The 18562-nt window shown below is 50.3% G+C and overlaps 1 protein-coding gene across 1 annotated transcript in view; it reads right to left on the reverse strand.

Moving 5' to 3' along the window:
• Window positions 1-18562, reverse strand: part of LOC111139407 (synaptosome associated protein 47) — a 42840-nt gene that overhangs the window by 21565 nt on the left and 2713 nt on the right. Inside the window, exon 2 of the mRNA XM_022491652.1 lies at window positions 14781-15316. Within this exon, the coding sequence (XP_022347360.1) occupies window positions 14781-15265 (485 nt within the window). The 5' untranslated portion in view covers window positions 15266-15316. The remainder of the gene's footprint in view (window positions 1-14780; window positions 15317-18562) is intronic.

Consider the following 18562-nt stretch of genomic DNA (forward strand, 5'->3'; position numbering starts at 1 on the left):
ACTACATCAAAATAAAAAGCTTCTGCATAGTGAAGGAAATCACTGACAAAACAAAAAAGTAATCTACTGAATAGAAAAAGATATTTGCAAATGATACATCTGAGAAGGGGTTAATAGGCAAAAGATATACAACTCATAACCAAAACATACAAACAACCCAATTAAAAAATGGGCAGAAGATCTGAATAGGCATTTTTTCAAAGACGACATCCATGTGGCCAAAAGACACACCAAAATATCTTAACATCACTCATCATAAGGAAATACAAATCAAAACCACATTAAGATATGGAATGGCTAAAATTAACAACACAGGAGAAAACAGGAGTTGGTGAGCATGCAGAGAAAGGGGAACCCTCATGCACTGTTGGTGGGAATGCAAATTGGTGCAGCCACTCTGGAAAATGGTAAGGAGGTTCCTCAAAAATTAAAAATAGAATTACCATATGATCCAATAATTCCACTACTGGGTATTTACCCAAAGAAAATAAAAACACTAGTGATAAAGATATTGTATCCCTATGTCTACTGCAGCATTATTTATAGTAGCCAAAATATGGAGGCAACCCATCTCTCCACTGATGAATGGATAATGAAGAGGACACACACACACACACACACACACACACACACCAGGGACTATTACTCAGCCACAAAAAAGAATGAAGTCTTGTCATTTGCAAGACTCCATTGTGGATGGAGCTAGATGGTATTATGTGAAGTGAAATAAGATAGAGAAAGACAAATGCTACATGACTTCACTTACATGTAGAATCTAAACATGTAAGCAAAAGAATAAACAAACAAAGAGCAGAAAGAGACCCATAAATAGAGAAGGGATGGTGGCCAGAGGGGAGGGTTGGGGGAGAGGGTGGTACAGGCTTCCAGTATGGAGCAGATAAATCATGGAGATAAAAGGTACAGCCTAAGGAATACGGTCAATGATACTGTAATATCAACACAGATGGTAGTTACGCTTGTGCTGGGCATAACATTCACCTGTCAAATCACTACGTTGCACACCTGAAACTAATACGACATTGTGTGTCAATGATACTTAGCTAAAAAAAAAGGGGTGCATGGACATCCTCCCTCAGTGAACTATACTGTAGTGTGCTTTCCCCTAATTGGAACAGTGTCTGAAAATGTATGTGAGGAGTCACAGGTAACAAGGGAAACTGTACCGGCTCAGTAGAGGGGGCCAGTAACAAGACCCCACCCTAATTCTCCCAGCCAGGGTACAGGTGCAGGGAAGTGAAATCCCACCCCCAGCCAGCAGTGACAGGTGTCTGTACCTACTGCAAGGCACAAACTAGGGCCAAGTGGGGAATTGGGGCTCTCGCTCTCACATGGCAGTAAGAGGAATCGGTGTTTTTCTTTCTTTCTTTTTTTTGGAAGACAGAAGGTGAGAGGGGAAGGAGAGAGAGAATCTCAAGCAGGCTCCATGCCCAGCATGGAGCCAACATGGGGCTTGATCGCACCACCCTGAGGTCACGGCCTGAGCTGAGATCAAGAGTTGGAAGCTGAACCCACGGAGCCACCTAGGTGCCCTAAGAGGAATCAGCTTCTTACTCCCAGGGCACCATCAGGGAAAACTAAACAAAAACAAGACCCAGAGTTGTCCAGGATACAATGAAGAATCACCCCGCCAAGAACCAGGAAAAGTTCCTCTTAAATAAAAAATACAAGCAAATGCCAAAACCAGGATGAAACTGATGGGATTACTAGACAGGGATTCTAAAGCAACATCAGAAAAGTATTTCCACAAGCAACTATGGACATGTTGGAAATAAATTAAACCACAGTCTTAGCAGAGAAACAGAAGACACAGTAAAGTATCTGAGAATTTTTGAACTTAGAAATACAAGAACTGATATAAAAAATGGGTCGATGGAGACTGCAGCCAGAGATGAAAGATAAAAGAATCCATGAGATTAAAGGTCAAAGAAGAGAACAACAGAGAGAAAACACTAAAAACAACAATGAGAACAAACCCAAGGGTCTAAAACAAAAGACTGAACATTCACATCACCAGCACTCCAGCAGAAGAGAAAGACTGAAAGCTGGAAAAGTACTCGAACAAATATTGGCTGACCATTTCCCAAATTAGGCAGAAATACATAAGCCCACAGGATCAAAATACACTAATCAGACCCACACAGCATACCAAAGAAATCACTATGAAATTTTATGTTAAACAAACAAAGAAAAGATCTTGACAGTGGCGTGAGAGACCCCTCACCTACAGGAGAAAACCAAATCGAATGACAGCACACTTCTCGTCAGAAACCATGGAGCCAGAAGGAAGTGGAACAGTGGTTTTCAGTGCTCAAAGAAAAGAACTGTCAGTTCACAAAATTCCACACTGAGTGAAACTTTTCTTCAGGAATAAAGAGGTAATTCAGTTACTCTCAGAGGAAGAAAACCCACAAAGAAACTGCTGCTAGCGGGTCTGCCCTGAAAGAACGTCTCGAAGAAGTTGTCGAATCAGAAAGGAACTGAAAAGGGTAGCTAGCAATTCCAGAACATCAGGAAGGAGGGTAGAGAAATAGAGTAAATATACAGGGAAATAAAATACACTCACTTTTTCTCTTGAGCTGGCTAAAATATGTAAAAGTGGTTCTCAAATAGGTACACCAAGTTAAGATAATCACCCTACGGGATTCCTACAAATCGTCTTATAAGTTAGAGACATAAAGACAGGTTAGGTTCCTACACAGCACTGACCAGTTACATGTCAACACCAGCACACTGTGCCCAACTGCGCGTATACAACGTAGTACCTAGAGTGACTGGCGAAGGGTCTGTGTGAGGAGGCACACTGAGGACAGTGCACGGAAGTCACCATGGAGTTCTGAGATAATATTCAGGTAACCTGTAGGAGGTGGGGGGGGGTGGGGAAGGAAACAAACAACAGAGGGAACAAGTAACACAAAAATAAAGCAGCAGATGTCAGTGTTTTTATACCGCACTAATAATTACATCGCCAGGATGGCAAAACTGTTCCACGTTCAATCCACTTTCTGTCAGACTCCTAGCTGGCTCCTGTGCAGAAGCTGGCCAGTGAACCCTAAAGTTCATACAGAAATGCAAGGGGACCGAAGAGCCAGAATGATCCTGAAAAAGAAGAACAGAGCTGGCGGACCCTACCACCTGCGTGCAAACCCTACTACAAAGCTCTGGACATGAAGTTGGTGTGGCGCTGTCACAAGGTCAGACACATGGATCAGTCTAGAAGCAAACCTTCATGCGGAGGGTCAGCTGGCCTCCAGTAAGGATGACCAGACAGCTCACCAGGGAAGCACTGAACTGAAATGCTGCTGAGACCACTGGATATCCACATACAAAGAAAAGAAGTCCAGCCCATTTCTCATGCCGTGAACTCTAAGTGGATCACAGACCTTAACAGAAAAGCTAAAGTTTGGACCATGCAGTGAAGCAGACATGACACCAAAGGCAAATGATGAAAGAAAGTCAGATACACTGGACCTCGTCAAACTTTAAATCCTTTAGGCTTGCACCCAGGCAGGCCTGAGCCACAAGCAGGGGAGGCGGTCAGGCCCTGGGACTCTGGGATCCCGAGGAGGAGCTGAGGATGTGGCCAAAAACAGGGCCCAGGTGCACGTCTGCCATGGTCATCTGTCACAGTCGGACCATGCTCCAGGGAGGGAAGTCTGCTTGGCAGTGTGTGAAGGAGGCAACTGCAAAGCTCTGAAATGCTCACTGCTTGAATGCAGAAGATCAGTGTTGCATGCCGCATCAAGAACACGAGTAAGAAAGGAACACTTGGTACTCTTATGTTGAAGCCAAAATAAAAACAACAAAGCATTTTCTCTGGTCACTTAAAACAGAGAAGCCAAAATAGGACACAGACGCTTTGCCTCGTCTGTCAGGTTGGACCAGTTTTTCCCACCAGGAACACAGGAGATGGGGGAGGAATTCTGCTTTTTAACACGTACAAAGTAAACGATTCTCTTGCTCTAAGTTATTTTAGGAAGAAAAAATGAACAGTTATGAGCTGGGAGCATCCTAACATGTTTTGAAAGCTGTTCTAAAGCAAAGTGGAGTACCTGGACGGCTCAGTCCACAGAGCATGCGACTCTTGATCTCGGAGTTATGAGTTCAAACCCTACATTTGGCAGAGAGATTACTTTAAAAAAATCTGAAGCACTAAAAGTGGACAGATTATTATTTTCAAACCTGACTCTTCAACCAAATGACACACTTTGTACATCCTTTGTGAATATCATGAAGGCCACTGATGGGACTTAAAATTGTTAACATGCAGCCTGAGGAGAAAATGTCTATTGGGAAAGTTGAGGATAAAACTTTCTTTCACTCAGTCTGTCCTATTTAGTTCAAAAATAAATTGTGTTGGATTCCTTGGAGAAAAAAAATTAAAATTCTCTGCTTCAAAGAATATCTTTAAGAAAGTAAAATGGGGGCACCTGGGTGGCACAGTTGGTTAAGCATCCAATTCTTTTTTTTTTTAATTTTTTATTTCTTTTCAACGTAACAGTATTCATTGTTTTTGCACCACACCCAGTGCTCCATGCAATCTGTGCCCTCTCTAATACCCACCACCTGGTTCCCCCAACCTCCCACCCCTCGCCCCTTCAAAACCCTCAGATTGTTTTTCAGAGTCCATAGTCTCTCATGGTTCACCTCCCCTTCCAATTTCCCTCAACTCCCTTTTCCTCTCCATCTTCCCATGTCCTCCATGTTATTTGTTATGCTCCACAAATAAGTGAAACCATATGATAATTGACTCTCTCTGCTTGACTTATTTCACTCAGCATAATCTCTTCCAGTCCCGTCCACGTTGCTACAAAAGTTGGGTATTCATCCTTTCTGATGGAGGCATAATACTCCATGGTGTATATGGACCACATCTTCCTTATCCATTCGTCCATTGAAGGGCATCTTGGTTCTCTCCACAGTTTGGCGACCGTGGCCATTGCTGCTATAAACACTGGGGTACAGATGGCCCTTCTTTTCACTACCTCTGTATCTTTGGGGTAAATACCCAGTAGTGCAATGGCAGGGTCATAGGGAGCTCTATTTTTAATTTCTTGAGGAATGTCCACACTGTTCCCCAAAGTGGCTGCACCAACTTGCATTCCCACCAACAGTGGAAGAGGGTTCCCCTTTCTCCACATCCTCTCCAACGCATGTTGTTTCCTGTCTTGCTAATTTTGGCCATTCTAACTGGTGTAAGGTGGTATCTCAATGTGGTTTTGATTTGAATCTCCCTGATGGCTAGTGATGATGAACATTTTTTCATGTGTCTGATAGCCATTTGTATGTCTTCATTGGAGAAGTGTCTGTTCATATCTTCTGCCCATTTTTTTATATGATTGTCTGTTTTGTGTGTGTTGAGTCTGAGGAGTTCTTTATAGATCCTGGATATCAACCTTTTGTCTGTACTGTCATTTGTGAATATCTTCTCCCATTCCGTGGGTTGCCTCTTTGTTTTGTTGACTGTTTCCTTTAAGCAATACAATTCTTGATTTCAACTCCTGATCATGATCTCAGGGTCGTGGGACTGAGCCCCTGGGGTTCATAACTCTGTGCTCAGTGGAGAATCTGCTTGAGATTCTGTTTCTCCCCCTTTGTCCCTCCTCACTACAGGTCTAAAATAAATAAAGAAATCTTAAAAAAAAATAAGATGATAATCCACAGAAAGGAAACAAATATTCTCAAATCATGTATCCGATAAAGGGACTTCTATACAGAATATATAAAAGACTCTTACAAACTCCATAATAAAAACACAAGCACATAAAAGATGGTCAAAGACTGAAAACAAATCATACGCATGGAAAAAAGTGTATGAAAAGATGCTCGTTATCTTGAGGAAAATGGAAGTCAAACCCCCCAGTGAGATGCTACCTCACACCCACTAGGAGGGTTACAATGGAAAAGACAGATGAGAAAAAGTGTTGTGAGGTTGTGGGGAAACCAGAGTCCTCACACGTTACTGGTGGGGATGTAAACTAGTGCAGCCACTTTGGAAAACAACTGGTCAGTTTCTCGAAATGCTGAGGAGACCCAGCAATTTCCCTCCCAAAGGAGATGAAAACAAACATCCACAGCAGCTCTACTCATAACAGCAGCAAAGCCGAAACAGCAAATCACCCATCCAAACTGGTCGACGGATAAACAAAATGTGATCCATCATACAACAGAGTATTAGCCAGAAACACAGAGCAACAGGACTCCTGGCTGGCTCAGTCAACAGAGCATGTGACTCTTAACCTCAGGGTTGTGAGTTCAAGCCCCACACTGGGCATAGAGCCCACCAAAGACATGACGCTTATGTGAACTCTCTAGAAGAGACAAGGCTACGCACAAAGAGTAGATCAGTGGTGCCCTGGGCAGGATGAGGACAGAGTGACTGCCAAAGGGCTCAAGGCAACTTTTGCGAGTGACAGAGAGGTCCTAAAATTGGACTACAGTGAAGTCCGCACAACCCTGTAAATTTACTAAAAATCACTGACTCATTCACATACAACAAGTAAGTTTTATGGTATATAAATGAGAAGACTGTTGTACAAAGTCTACAAAGACACCTCAGAATAAAACATCAGCATATCTAGGATGGGCGAAACCAGCAGCCACAATCCTACTCAACTTAGCACTAACATACACGAGGAAGACAGTGCAAAACATCCTCAAAGTGCTGGGCTACATCGAGCTCAACCATGAAGTCAAACGGTCACTCAAGAGTGCCACCCTCCAACATGCGACACCAAGGCCACGCTGCTTACTCACACACAGCAGTGCAAATACAACCGAAGTAATCACAACTAGATTCCAGCCAACTCCTAATACCAAAACCAGGTTACCAACTTGTGTTCGTTTCATTTAGAGAGAGATACAGAATACCAGGAAGTAGGACATGTATACCCCAGAGTTTTAGTGTATATACACAAATTTGTTATCTAGATGTCAATGGGGCCCTCTGGCTGCTTTTGGTTGTGACTGCAGGGAGGTCAGCAGAGAGGTCTCAACTACCACGGACTGAGGTGGATTTCCAGCCATATGGATTCAAGGGGACAAGACCTATTTCCTTCTCCCCTCACAGGAGCCAGGTGTCTAAGAACATCTTTGTCCATTCATTAGCTGAATGGAGAGAGACAAAGGAAGAGAACTTCAATGATCACACACAAGAGAGACATGGTTTGCAAGCACAGTTTGGAAAGGACACAAAGGTCCGCCCCGACCCTCAATAAGCGAAGACCACTGATCCCCAAGGAGTAGGAAAATTAGGGTTCCAGATGGAAAAAGTCAGCTCAGGCTGCTGTAACAAGTAACGCACACCTAATGGCCTGACCAACAGCCTGATTTCTCAGTTATGGAGGCTGCGAAATTCAAGATTGGAGGGCCAACAGACTCAGTTTTGGGAGAGAGCTCTCTCCCTTGGCTTGGCGATGGCTGCCTTTTCGTGTCCTTACACAGCAGAGAGACATTTCGAGCCCCTTCCTCTTACACCCTCATCTAACTCTAATCACTTCCCAAAGGCAATGCCTCCTAATGCCATCACACCGAGGGGCGACCTCAACATATTAATTTCAGGGACACAAATACTTAGTCCATAACAGACTTACCACAACATAATAGAATGTGTAGTTCTCAAGAAAACAATTACAAAACATACAAAGAAAGGAGGACATATGGCCCATTCATAAAGCCCATTCCCGTGTCTGAGGAACCTCTACTATTTTAATTAACTAGTTAAAGATGTTACACCAGAATCTTAAAATGTGTTCAACACGCTAAAGGAACATAACAAATAACTGAAAGAAATCAGAAAAAAAGTCTGAATAAAATAACAACATCAGTAAAAAGACAGAAATTATGAAAAGGAAGCAAATTCTAGAGCTGAAAAATAACAGTAACTGGAATGAAATACTGACCAGAGAGATTCAATAGCATATTTGAGCAGGGAGAACAGAGAATCAGTGAACTTGAAGGTAATACCTTTGAAACTGCCCAGTCTGAGGAAAGAAAGAAAAAAGAAGGAAGAAAAATGAAGAGAGCTTAAAGGGCCTGTGGGACTCCAGCAAACATCTACAAATGCATTGTAGGAATCCTAGATGGATGAAAGAGAGAGGACAGAACATTCCTTTGAAGAAACAATGGTTGATGAAATCTGATAAAAGGCATGAACGTGCACATTCAAGCTCAACAGAAGCCCCAGCTCCTGCCCCCAGAAAGATAAACGTAAAAAGATCAGGACCAAGACATGCTATAGTTAAAGTGTTGAAACCAGAGCACAAGTGGCCTGCCACATTCAAGAGATTCACCATAAGAAGTGGTCAAGTAACTGGCTGAACAGCCCACAATGGAGACTCAGTATTGGTCTCCAGACCGGGTATGCGGCAGTGGCCATGGCCAAGCTGGCCTTGGTGAGTTGGCATCCATGTTGCTGAGAGCCATCATAGCTTCTGTCTCTGTCACCACGGCCACTTTACTCATGGGCCCATTGGGCAACCACAGGAGACACTGGGGAAACAGGCTGACTGGGATCCAGAGAACAGGTCACCCTATCCCCTTAATTATCACAATCCTCCTCTGCTGAAGAGACACTGGTGAGTGTTCTCATGGAACGCATCTTTGCCTCCTGTCCCACTCACAGAAGTGGGACATCTAGCCACATTCTTCTACCCCAGACCTCCCTGTCATCAAGTTTCCAATCGAATTTCTTCCCTTCCCCACACATCCAGCCAAACCGCTGGCCACAGTCCATCAGTATACAGCCGAGCCTCTGGCCATGTGTCCTTCCAAGGAACCTGTTTAGCAGAGTACCACACGACGGTCACCTGTCAGGAACTCCAAACACTTCTGCCCACAGCATCTTGGTGTTGGGAGTTACCACAGAACACAACATGGTCAGGCTTTGTTTAGCTTTGTTCACATACAGAAGAGAGAGTTCCAGGAGCGGACACTGCTCTCTCACCGCCAGCAGGTGCTCCTGGCAGCTGATGCAGAACAACCGGCTTAGATACTTCCCTCTAATGCTGCAGTTCAAGAACCACTCCGCCCTAACAGAGTCTTAACTACAAGAGGCTGGGGGGGCCTGAGAGCCACTGACAGGCATGTTTCCGTAGAACAAAGAGCCCCAGTTGAGCTTGTAACAAGGAAAGCTATTCCCCTACAAGGGAATGAGCCTGGCACAAGCTGTGTGTTCCACCCCTAAAGCCCATTCTTAGGAGGCTGAGAGTGGGCTAACAGACTTTATGCACAAGACTGCCTTCCCAGCACAATGAATTTTCCAGGTGCATGGCCTGAAGGGTTCTTGGGTGATGCCTACGCATTGCACAAAACCATCTGTAACCCAGGCCCCACTATTCTCCTCCTCAGTCAACTGATTGTGGGGCTCTCCCCGTGTAGGAAGTGTGCCCTGGTGCCCGAGGTGCAGGCAGGGAGAGAGGCGGTGTGGCAGGAGTGCGGCCCACGTGACCAGCCCATGCCTTCAGCGCCTGCTTCAAGCCTCATCTCCTGCACCCAATCGTTCTGTGGTGCGTGCCACACTTCACAGCTCAGTGGGTCAGACAACACCTACATCAGATCGCGCGATAATCTGTTTCTACAAAGGCCCAGAAGCAGGCCAAGAGCTGTTTCTCAAAAAAAAGAAGTTATCCATAGCGGATGGCGGGGGTGCTTTGTTTCGAAACCCTATAGGCACGACCGTGGCCCAGTGACTCCCTACAGAGGTGTGCCAGTGGCTCCCAAGAGATACCTGGTGTGCCATGGCATCTACAGGACCGTGTGCCCCAGTAGCACCTGGACCTGCATGGAGCCTTCCTGCTCTGGGCCCCACTCAAAAGTAGCAACTTTCCATGTCACTTGGTAAGCTGGCCAGATCATCACACCCAAATGAGGACTGTGTTGCCTCCAAAATGCTGAGGGGCTCACTATGTGCTGTGTCTCCTTTCTGTCTTGGTTTAGATTTTATTTCTCTGACAGAGCGAGACAGTGCGCGCAAGCATGTGTGTGAGTTGGGAAGCAGCAGAGGGGAGGGCAAGCGTCTCAAGCAGACTCCCAACTCGGTGTGGAGCAGGACACAGGGCTCAACCTCATGACCATGAGATCATGACCTGAGCCAAAACCTGGGTGCTTAGCAGACTGAGCCACCCAGGAACCCCAGCTGTGCCTTCTTTCTCATTGTAAGAAGAACCTATCCTTCACCATAAAACAGATACTTCAGGGAGCCCCACTCCACACTGGCTCCCTAGAAATTTCCACGAGGAGGAAAGTCCCTAACTTCTGTTGACATCTTTCCACTGCATGCAGAGTAGCTCCTGCTTCTTACTCACTTGACCCGGCCCATGTGGGACCCCCTAGGTAGTAGGCCAGCATGCTATCCTGGGATGGGAAAGACAGTTGGGGCCCTGTGACATATAGCAGGACCCAGGGCTGCAGAGCTGCAATCCCCAAGCTGGGATGGTGGCTGAAAGCACGCTGGTCTGCTGGTCCTCCCTGGCAGCATGGAAAGACAGCATTTGCCACATGGACCACCACACAGCAGGTTCCAGAGGCCGTGTTCATCCACGCAAGCACCTGAGCAGCGGCTGGAGTTAGAGTGCCATGTGTAAGCTGAAGAGAGCCCCTCCTGGTTCTGCACGTCAGGTGCGTGAGCCCAGGGCCAGCGATGCAGGGCTCCCCGTCTACACACCCTTCCAGTCCTCGCTGGGGGCATGGACCTCCAAAATCCCTCCAAGAAGGGTTTACTCTTCTAGGCCATCCAGAGGCTCCTGCTTGGCCTCGGCCAGCAGAAAAGCCCTCACCATACAGGTCAGGGAAACCGTGTGTGACTCCGCCAGTGGCTCAATGATGTGTTCCAGGACTGGGAAAATAGCCCTGGGATAGGTCCAGGCCTACTAGGCCCGCCGTGAGCCTGTGAGGCGGGCCTGAGCCAAAACTCCACTGATTCCGTAACCCCCGGAAGCCCCTACTCTGGTCTGCTGGAATCAGTGTCCAAGGGTCCTGAAAAGTCTGAGGGCTTCCTGCTCCCCAATGCACAGCCACCCTGGTTTGATGCCACAATTTCCGTGGGAGAAGGCTGGGAGAAAGAACAAAGGTGTAAGCCTCTACCAGCAAACTGGCGTCCTTCCAGCTTCCCCCTCATTCAAGGGGTTTCAGACCTGCAAACTCAGTCTTCAAGTCTGGGAGCTGATTCAGGGGCCAGCACCACTTTTTCATTCAAATTACAGGCTTGCTCACTCGGCCTAGCCCGAGGAAGAACTGGGTTGACTGCCCGTCTACTTCTCCTCCAGGGGCACAGATGTCTGGGAGTCAGACCATTCTGATTATGGCTCTGGTTCTGCTGTCTGTTATGGTGATCATCCCGCTTGTCTTCAGTGGACAAGGGCGAGCATCTGGCCCCACCACCTCAGGATCTAGTTATGCCCGCTGCAGAGCCCTCTATGTGGAAAGATACAGAATACCAGAGATCTCTGAAAACAGGTGTGAAGTTGGGCCTTGAAACCCAATAGACTGGAAGTTCCCTTAACAAGAGCGTGCTTGGATCACCAACATCACCCACTGGTGCTGCTAGGCCCCACCTCCATCTGGTCACCACGGAAGGGGGCATGCTGAGCTGAAGGCAGGAAATGGGAGCAGACGCCTCACCCAAGCTGGGACACACACCCCAGCCCCTTCCTGCAAAAGGCTATCCAGAAAATCCCAAGAGATAAAGAAAACAGCAGCCCAGAAAACAAAACAGGCTACCCAAAAAGGAACACTTAAAGATTAAATAAATCTTAGAAATTAAAAAGATCACAAAAACGGAAGGGTAGGAGGAAGACAAAACTCAAAAAACAGTAGAAAAAACAAGGAGAGAATGGGAACGCTATCAAAGATCAAAACAGGATGGCCAATAACCAGACGAGAGTTCCAGAAGGAACACACTTTAAAAGGGAAAGGTAGAACACATCTCATGCTCACTGAACACCTGAGCCAACAACCCCCACGAGCCAGGAGGCCCCCACAAGCCAGGAGGCCCGTACGAGGAGGGCCCTTGGGCAGCTCTGTGGGAGCTCTCCGTGGAGCTGTGGCACGTGTGGCCTGTGCACACCCCTCCGGCTCAGGCTTCCGCAGGTCACTCCTCCCTGCGTTTTTGCCATCCTGCTACTTTGCCCATTTGAAAACTCTTAAAGTGGTGCTCCGCTGTCCACGTCTACATGCAACTTGGTTTTGTTTTATAACCCGGCTTTGGGGTGGATCCAAGTTGGTTTGTGCAGCTCCACAGGAATCCTCGCATTACGTCTGAATCAGCAGTGATGTGGGAAACAAAGGCAGAAGAACAGGCAGGCGAAATTAACTGTCCTTCTAACCTGCAGCCCGCTGGCAAACCCCTGAGGCAGGGAGGCTATCCCACTCCTCCAGGAAGCTCCCTTGTTACAAGGAGAACCACCTTGGCTTGACAAAGCAAGGGCTCCGGTATTCTGTGCCTTCCTTAGCAGACAAAGACCCTTCTGGAAACTCCCTTGTCTTTACTTCCCCCACCCCCAAAGTATAGAACCCTCTGCTCGTCGTAACCCCTGGCAGCAGGTGGCAGCAGCTTTCTCTGCCCACAGGTCCTGTGCCCAGGCTTTGAAGAAATGACCACCATGCGCTGAAGGCGTCTCAAGAACTCTGCCTCGGCTGGCAGCTCTGGCCGACCTCCATTCAAACACTGCAGAGTCGTGACTCATCAACGCATCCCCTTGAGGGCCGAATGACTACAGCTGCCTCGGCACGTGTGCCCCTGCACATACACAGGGCTTGGTCATGGGGTCTGTGCACCTTCGGCTTTGATAGGTCCTGCTGGTGGCCGAGCCAAGTTCTGTCAGTGATGGTGACTCGAGACTTCTCATCCCGACCCACACCCTGTCCAGCCGTCAGTGTTATCCCACACCTACACGTGTTGGTTTAATCTACCTTTCTCTACTCACTGGGGTGCCAGTACCTCCCTTTTGTAGGCTGGGCTCACCCGCTTAAAGACAAGACTGTGGGCCCTGGCCCTCCCTGTGCCCCTTCCCAGTGGCTTGGTAGAATGCCGCCAGCAGCTTCTGATGCAGCCATGGAGCCAACATGGGGCCCTGGGCCGTAAGCCAGAGCACGGCCCGCAACCTGCCCAGGATGCCGACCTTCCTCTGCACTTCCGTGTGGGGAAGCAACCCCAGGATCGGTGGATCTCTGCGACAGCAGCCGGCCCTCAGTCAACAGCCTCCAGCCATCTCTCTACTGAATTCTGTCCTGCGAGCTCTCTGCCTAGCTGGGTATACATCCCTGGGTGGGAACATGAGTGCGTGTTACAAGATTCTTCTCCTCTCCTCAGGTCCATCTTCTCACTTTGCCTTTTGTTAAAAGAACATTTCTAAACTGGCAGATTGTTCTCTGAAAGGGTTAACCAATAGCAGTGTGTGACAATGCTGATTCACTACCCTCCAGCTGGTGCGGTCTTCTTCCCTAGATTCTCACTGTTTAATGCCGACGTAGCCCTCTAGCGGAGGGCTGGGGCTGGGATGGCTCCGGAAGGCTGTCTGGCCAGCTCTGCAAGGCCATGTGGCCACCAAGGTCCAGTTCAGGCCAGGGTCCCAGAGTAGGTTCTCTGCATGAGGCCACAGGTGAGGGAAGATGGACGGCAGGTGGGGTGGGAGGCATTCAGAGACTAGGCCTGGAAGTGACCTACGTCACTCCTGCCCACCACTCAGTCCCATGATGTCCCTGGCCCTACAATGGCACAAAAGGGTGGAAACTGCCCAGCTATGTTCCCAGGATGGAAACTCACAGAAATCTGAGGACCTCTCACCTCGGCCGCCACAGGCACCCCTCCTAAGGGTAAGATCGGGGGCCCTGTCCCCTGCAGCGCTAGCCCTTTACCAAGCAGACACTCAGGACAGAATATCCCGAAAGAGCCACAGGTGCTTAACCGCAGAGTGGGGTCATGTGGGGCCACGCAGCTCTGACGTGAGGCTCGGTGCCTATGCTCAGGGCCCACAGCGAGAGATGGCCACCTGGTTCGACCTCTCAGGCAGCCCTCATAAGCACTAAGTGCCTCTCACACAGAACGCAACTTAGGGTCAGTGCCGCGCTGGACAAGCTGGGCTATCCAGGACCTTCTGAGGTCTGTTTCTTCACAGTGGCACCAGGTGCGACTCAGCTTTTTGCCCTTGCTGTCCTGTATGTGCAGGGAGCACCTGCAGCCCTGGGACACAGGAGCACACGGGAGGCAGGCTGCCGAAGTGGGTGGGAGGCCCGGCCGTGTCTGACAAAGTCCTTCTGGAAGGAGATGTGGAATCCTGACAGCGCCACTCTTCCCACTAAACGTGTCTGCTCTAACAAAGCTAGTCTTCGTGGGCAAAGGTACTTATGCTACGAGGTCGTGGGTTTGTTATCATGCTTTTCAAATGAACAGCTCATGATTTTCCAATGCCTCAGGTTTTACAAAAACACAGCAGGACTCGCATACGCACTCACATAAACAATAGCCCCATGGGGTCCCTGATGTTTGAAAGGAGGGGGGGTTCCTGGTTTGGGAGTGGCTGCTGTGGCAGCAAAAGTGGCAGCTCCTGGAGCCAGAGCCTCAGCTCAAACCCTGTGGCTACAGGGCTGTGCAGAACAGCACACTTTGTGTGCGTGACCTGGCCTCTCGGCCAGTTTTCCCCATGGGATGAAATGAGCCATACCCCTTATTCACATGAACCTGGAGCTCTGCACCAGGCCAACGCCCACCCACTGTAACCGTGCACGGCAGGGGCGTGACCCCTGTGTCCGAAGCACCCCAGTACCTGTCAGCCACATCTAGGTCAGAGTCCATCTTCTCCAGGCCCCTGGTGATGCTGTCTAGCTGCTCGCCCTGATGGTGGAGGACGCGGGCTGTCTCTTCCAGGCGCTTCTGGGAACAGGCCATCAGACCTGTCAGCTGCTTCCCCTTGGTCACAGGCACCGGCACTTCTGCCGGAGACAGCAGCAACTCTCTCCAGAAATGCTCAATGATGCTGAAGACCACATTCCGGCTGGGCTGCAAGGAGCTGAACCAGTGCTTGACGTGGTCCTTCTCCAGAACAGTGATGGAACTGAAGACAAAGTGAGAAGCCTCCTTCTTGATCTCAATCACACTGGACAAGGGGAAGCTGACCAGGGCCTCCCCGGTTTTATCAGCTGCAAATCTCAGGGAGTGAGATGTTAACGAAAGCCTTCCAGAAACCCATCGCTTCTCCGGTTCTAAGTAGTAGGAGCAAGGCCAGGAGTGCACGCAGATCTCTCTGCTCATCTGGCTCCCAGGCTGGTCTGTCCCACGGCCACGGCCACAGCCACTCTGCCTCTGGAGGAGAGGGGCAGGTTAGTGGAGGGGTGAGGCGAGCATGTGTCAGCACACCTGGACCGCAGACAATAGGACAGCTTAGGGTGCTGAGGACACTGGGGACCCATACCACCCCGGTACAGGCAGGATGGAGGCCCACCCCACCCGAGCCAGGGTCCACGGCTGGATGCGACTGCCAGACCCTTCACAAGAACACCAATTCTGCTGTGACAACCCCACCAACACATACTCCTCACACGTTCCCACACTAACGATCTCCTTTTGAAGTCTTCATCGTAAGGAAACCGTCCTACGGGCAGACCTTTCTCTTCCTGCATTGCCCACAAATTTCATCACGTTCTGTGTCATCATCTAGCTCCAGGTATACATCTGTCTGTGTTTTTACACAACCATAAGCAGCGAAGGTGCACTGTTCACATACACAGTTTGTGTTTGCTGACGAAGTCTGCAGTCAGGCATGACGGATGTGAGACAAGCCTTCCAGAGCACCGTGTGCGCCCTCTCACGGACCAGAGAGTACCCACAAAGCCGGGAAGAAGGACAACCTCTGCAAGGTCACACCACAAGTACATGATGAGGACTTGGCCACAGCTAGGCTTGGGAGTGCCTCGTGCACCTCCCTCGTGGCCTGAGGTCCAGTTGTCTGGGTTCCGTCTTCCACCCCCTGCCTCCTGCTGCCACGAGCACACAGGGTTATGGAATGGCCTCACCTGTAAACATGGGAGAACAAATCACTGTCGCACCTCTCACGATACCGAGAAGCGTGGCCTTCCCATTGTGGCCAGGGCCTCAGGGAGTCTCTGAATCCCGGCCATGGGCTCTAGGCCCCACAGAGCCGACACTGACACGGTCCCTGGCTGCTGCAGCTCAGCGTTCACAGAAACCCGATCGGCTCCTTCATGCGGTGACACTGTAGTAGGACCCAGACTGCTCCGTGATGCCCCATCAGGCAACAAAGGATGGGCAAGATGAGAAAAGAGCTTGCGTCGCAGGGAGCTTCCTAATTACATAGAACCAAGTGCTGGGGGTGTAGGCGATGCATCCACCAGACAACAAGCCCCCAGGGGACCTCAGGAGGGCTCTGGGAGGGGCCAGTAAAGGCCCAGCACCAAGTCACCTTCCAGAGAGCTCACACACGAGTCTTCCGAGCCTATGGGGCAGAGACTCGGCGTGGGTGCCTCTCCTCCGGGACCTCGTCTCTCGCCGGACAGCGGGAACCAGAGAGCACACGTGTCCTGCTCAGACGTCTGTCCCCAGCAAGAGGGACATCCACCAGACACTGGAACAAACACAGACTACAGGGTGCAGCCCGCCTGGGGGCCCATCAGCCCAGACCCGCGAGGTCCCCACCAGCACCCTGGTGCCATGGGGCCGCTGCTGTCACGCGGACGGACTGAAGGGGGTGGAAAGACCTCCATTCTCAGAACCAGGGGATACCAACCAGAGTTTTGGTGTTTCCCAGTCCAAGACCAAGGTCAGATGCCAGGTGCTGGGGCTCCACCCCAGACCATGCTGGCTGTGCCGGTCAGCACCTGGAGCCAGTCTGGCCCTGGTCCTCCTGGCCGAAGGGACCCTCCTGCCACTCAGCCACCCGAGCACCACACACCATCTCCCACCCACAAAGAGGGAGGGCCTATGTTGTTCAGCACTGTCCGTGTTGGTGAGCTTGCTGCGGTGTGGACGCTGAGTCCCTCCCAACAAAAGCATGTGTCCTGGGGACTCCTGAGCTCCAACTCCAGTGATGGGGTAGGGCACTGCAGGGTCTGCAGCACGTTCCTTCCCTCTCTGGGCCTGTTTACCCTCCACTAAAATGACTGAAGACTGAGGGACAGCACCAGCTCTGAAATCCGCCAGAATTCAAAGACCAAGGACAAAGAGACAGGAATGAACCGTGAGCAGGAGGAACGGAGGACCTGTCACTATGTCCCCTGCTCTGTCCAAGCCACTCTTCAGACTGTGTACCAAATGTGAGGACTGTATGTCCCCTGCTCTGCCTGAGCCACTCTTCAGACAGACTGTGCACCGCCTGTGAGGGTTGCGTGTCCCCCGCTCTGCCCGAGCCACTCTTCAGACAGACTGTGCACCGTGTGTGAGTGCTGTGGGGACAGCAGTCAGGCCTGGTGATTCCAGGAAGAAGCACAGGGAGAAGCCATGGCCAGCGTGCTTTCTACCACAGGCTTACAGACGAGTAAACAAGATGAAAGGGACGGCCGGGGCAAGAACAACAATCCTATGCCCTCGCTCTCCCTCAGCTGCAAGCTCACCTACACACCTACCCTGGGTGTTCTGCAGGTCCCCTGTTCCCCAGTACTGACAGGGGGAAGCAGCGCCCCTGCTCTTGTGCCCTCAATCCCATTCCATTCCTACAACATCTACCTCTCCATCCTTCCTTCCCACACCTGGCCATACCACTTCTCCAAATGCCGGACAGTGAGTGCCTTAGGCTTTGTGAGCCCATGGTCCCTGTGGCAAGAGCACAGCTCTGGCATCGTACAGTAGGAGCAACCGGAGACAGCAGACACAGGGCTGTGTCTGTCCTCACTCACCACACAGGGGCCACCACGCTTGTCCTCCCTGTCCTAGACCCTCTCCCCAGTTAGCACAGACTCCCTAAGCTCTCCACCTTAGGGCAGATCAGAGGCCTCTCCCCACCTCCCCATAGCCCTCTCCAGTCACCGTTCCTCCCAGAGATGCCCATTGCAGCTCCCACCGCCAGGTACCTCCCCTTGGATGGGTTGCTCCGCCCAGGCCTCCAGGTGGCCAAATGTACTGCCCACCTCTGTCCAACATAGCATGCTTCCTCCCTGGTCTCTCACCCCCAGCCCCGGGGCCTCCAGCGGCCCCCTCCCCTCTCCTGCCCATGGCCACCTCCAAGGGCTCCCTTTCCCTGGTAACAGACCCTCCGCCAACCATACGGCACCTGCCAGAGCTCCCAGGAGCCTACATGCTGACAGGCTCTGTCTACACGCTGGACAAGGCTAACATGAGGAGGAGGGTGCCATGGGCACAAGGCCAGCCCATCATGGGCAGCAAGGTAAACACATGGAAACAGCGACTGTATCCACCTCAACTGGCCTTCCTCCTCCCTCCTGCTGACCTGGGTGTCTGATCTATGCTATGTTCCCGGAGGCCTTGTCTCGTCCTCGCCTCTTCAGCTTGGAGCCCACGTCACCCTGAGCTGACTCTGGGATGGAGCTGAATGAGGATGGGAAGACCCCGGGACAGCACTCCAAGGACACTCATGGC

This window comes from Enhydra lutris, unplaced genomic scaffold (assembly GCF_002288905.1).
Source record: "Enhydra lutris kenyoni isolate GAN:26980312 unplaced genomic scaffold, ASM228890v2 scaffoldscaffold106, whole genome shotgun sequence".
In the NCBI taxonomy this organism is placed as follows: Eukaryota; Metazoa; Chordata; class Mammalia; order Carnivora; family Mustelidae; genus Enhydra; species Enhydra lutris.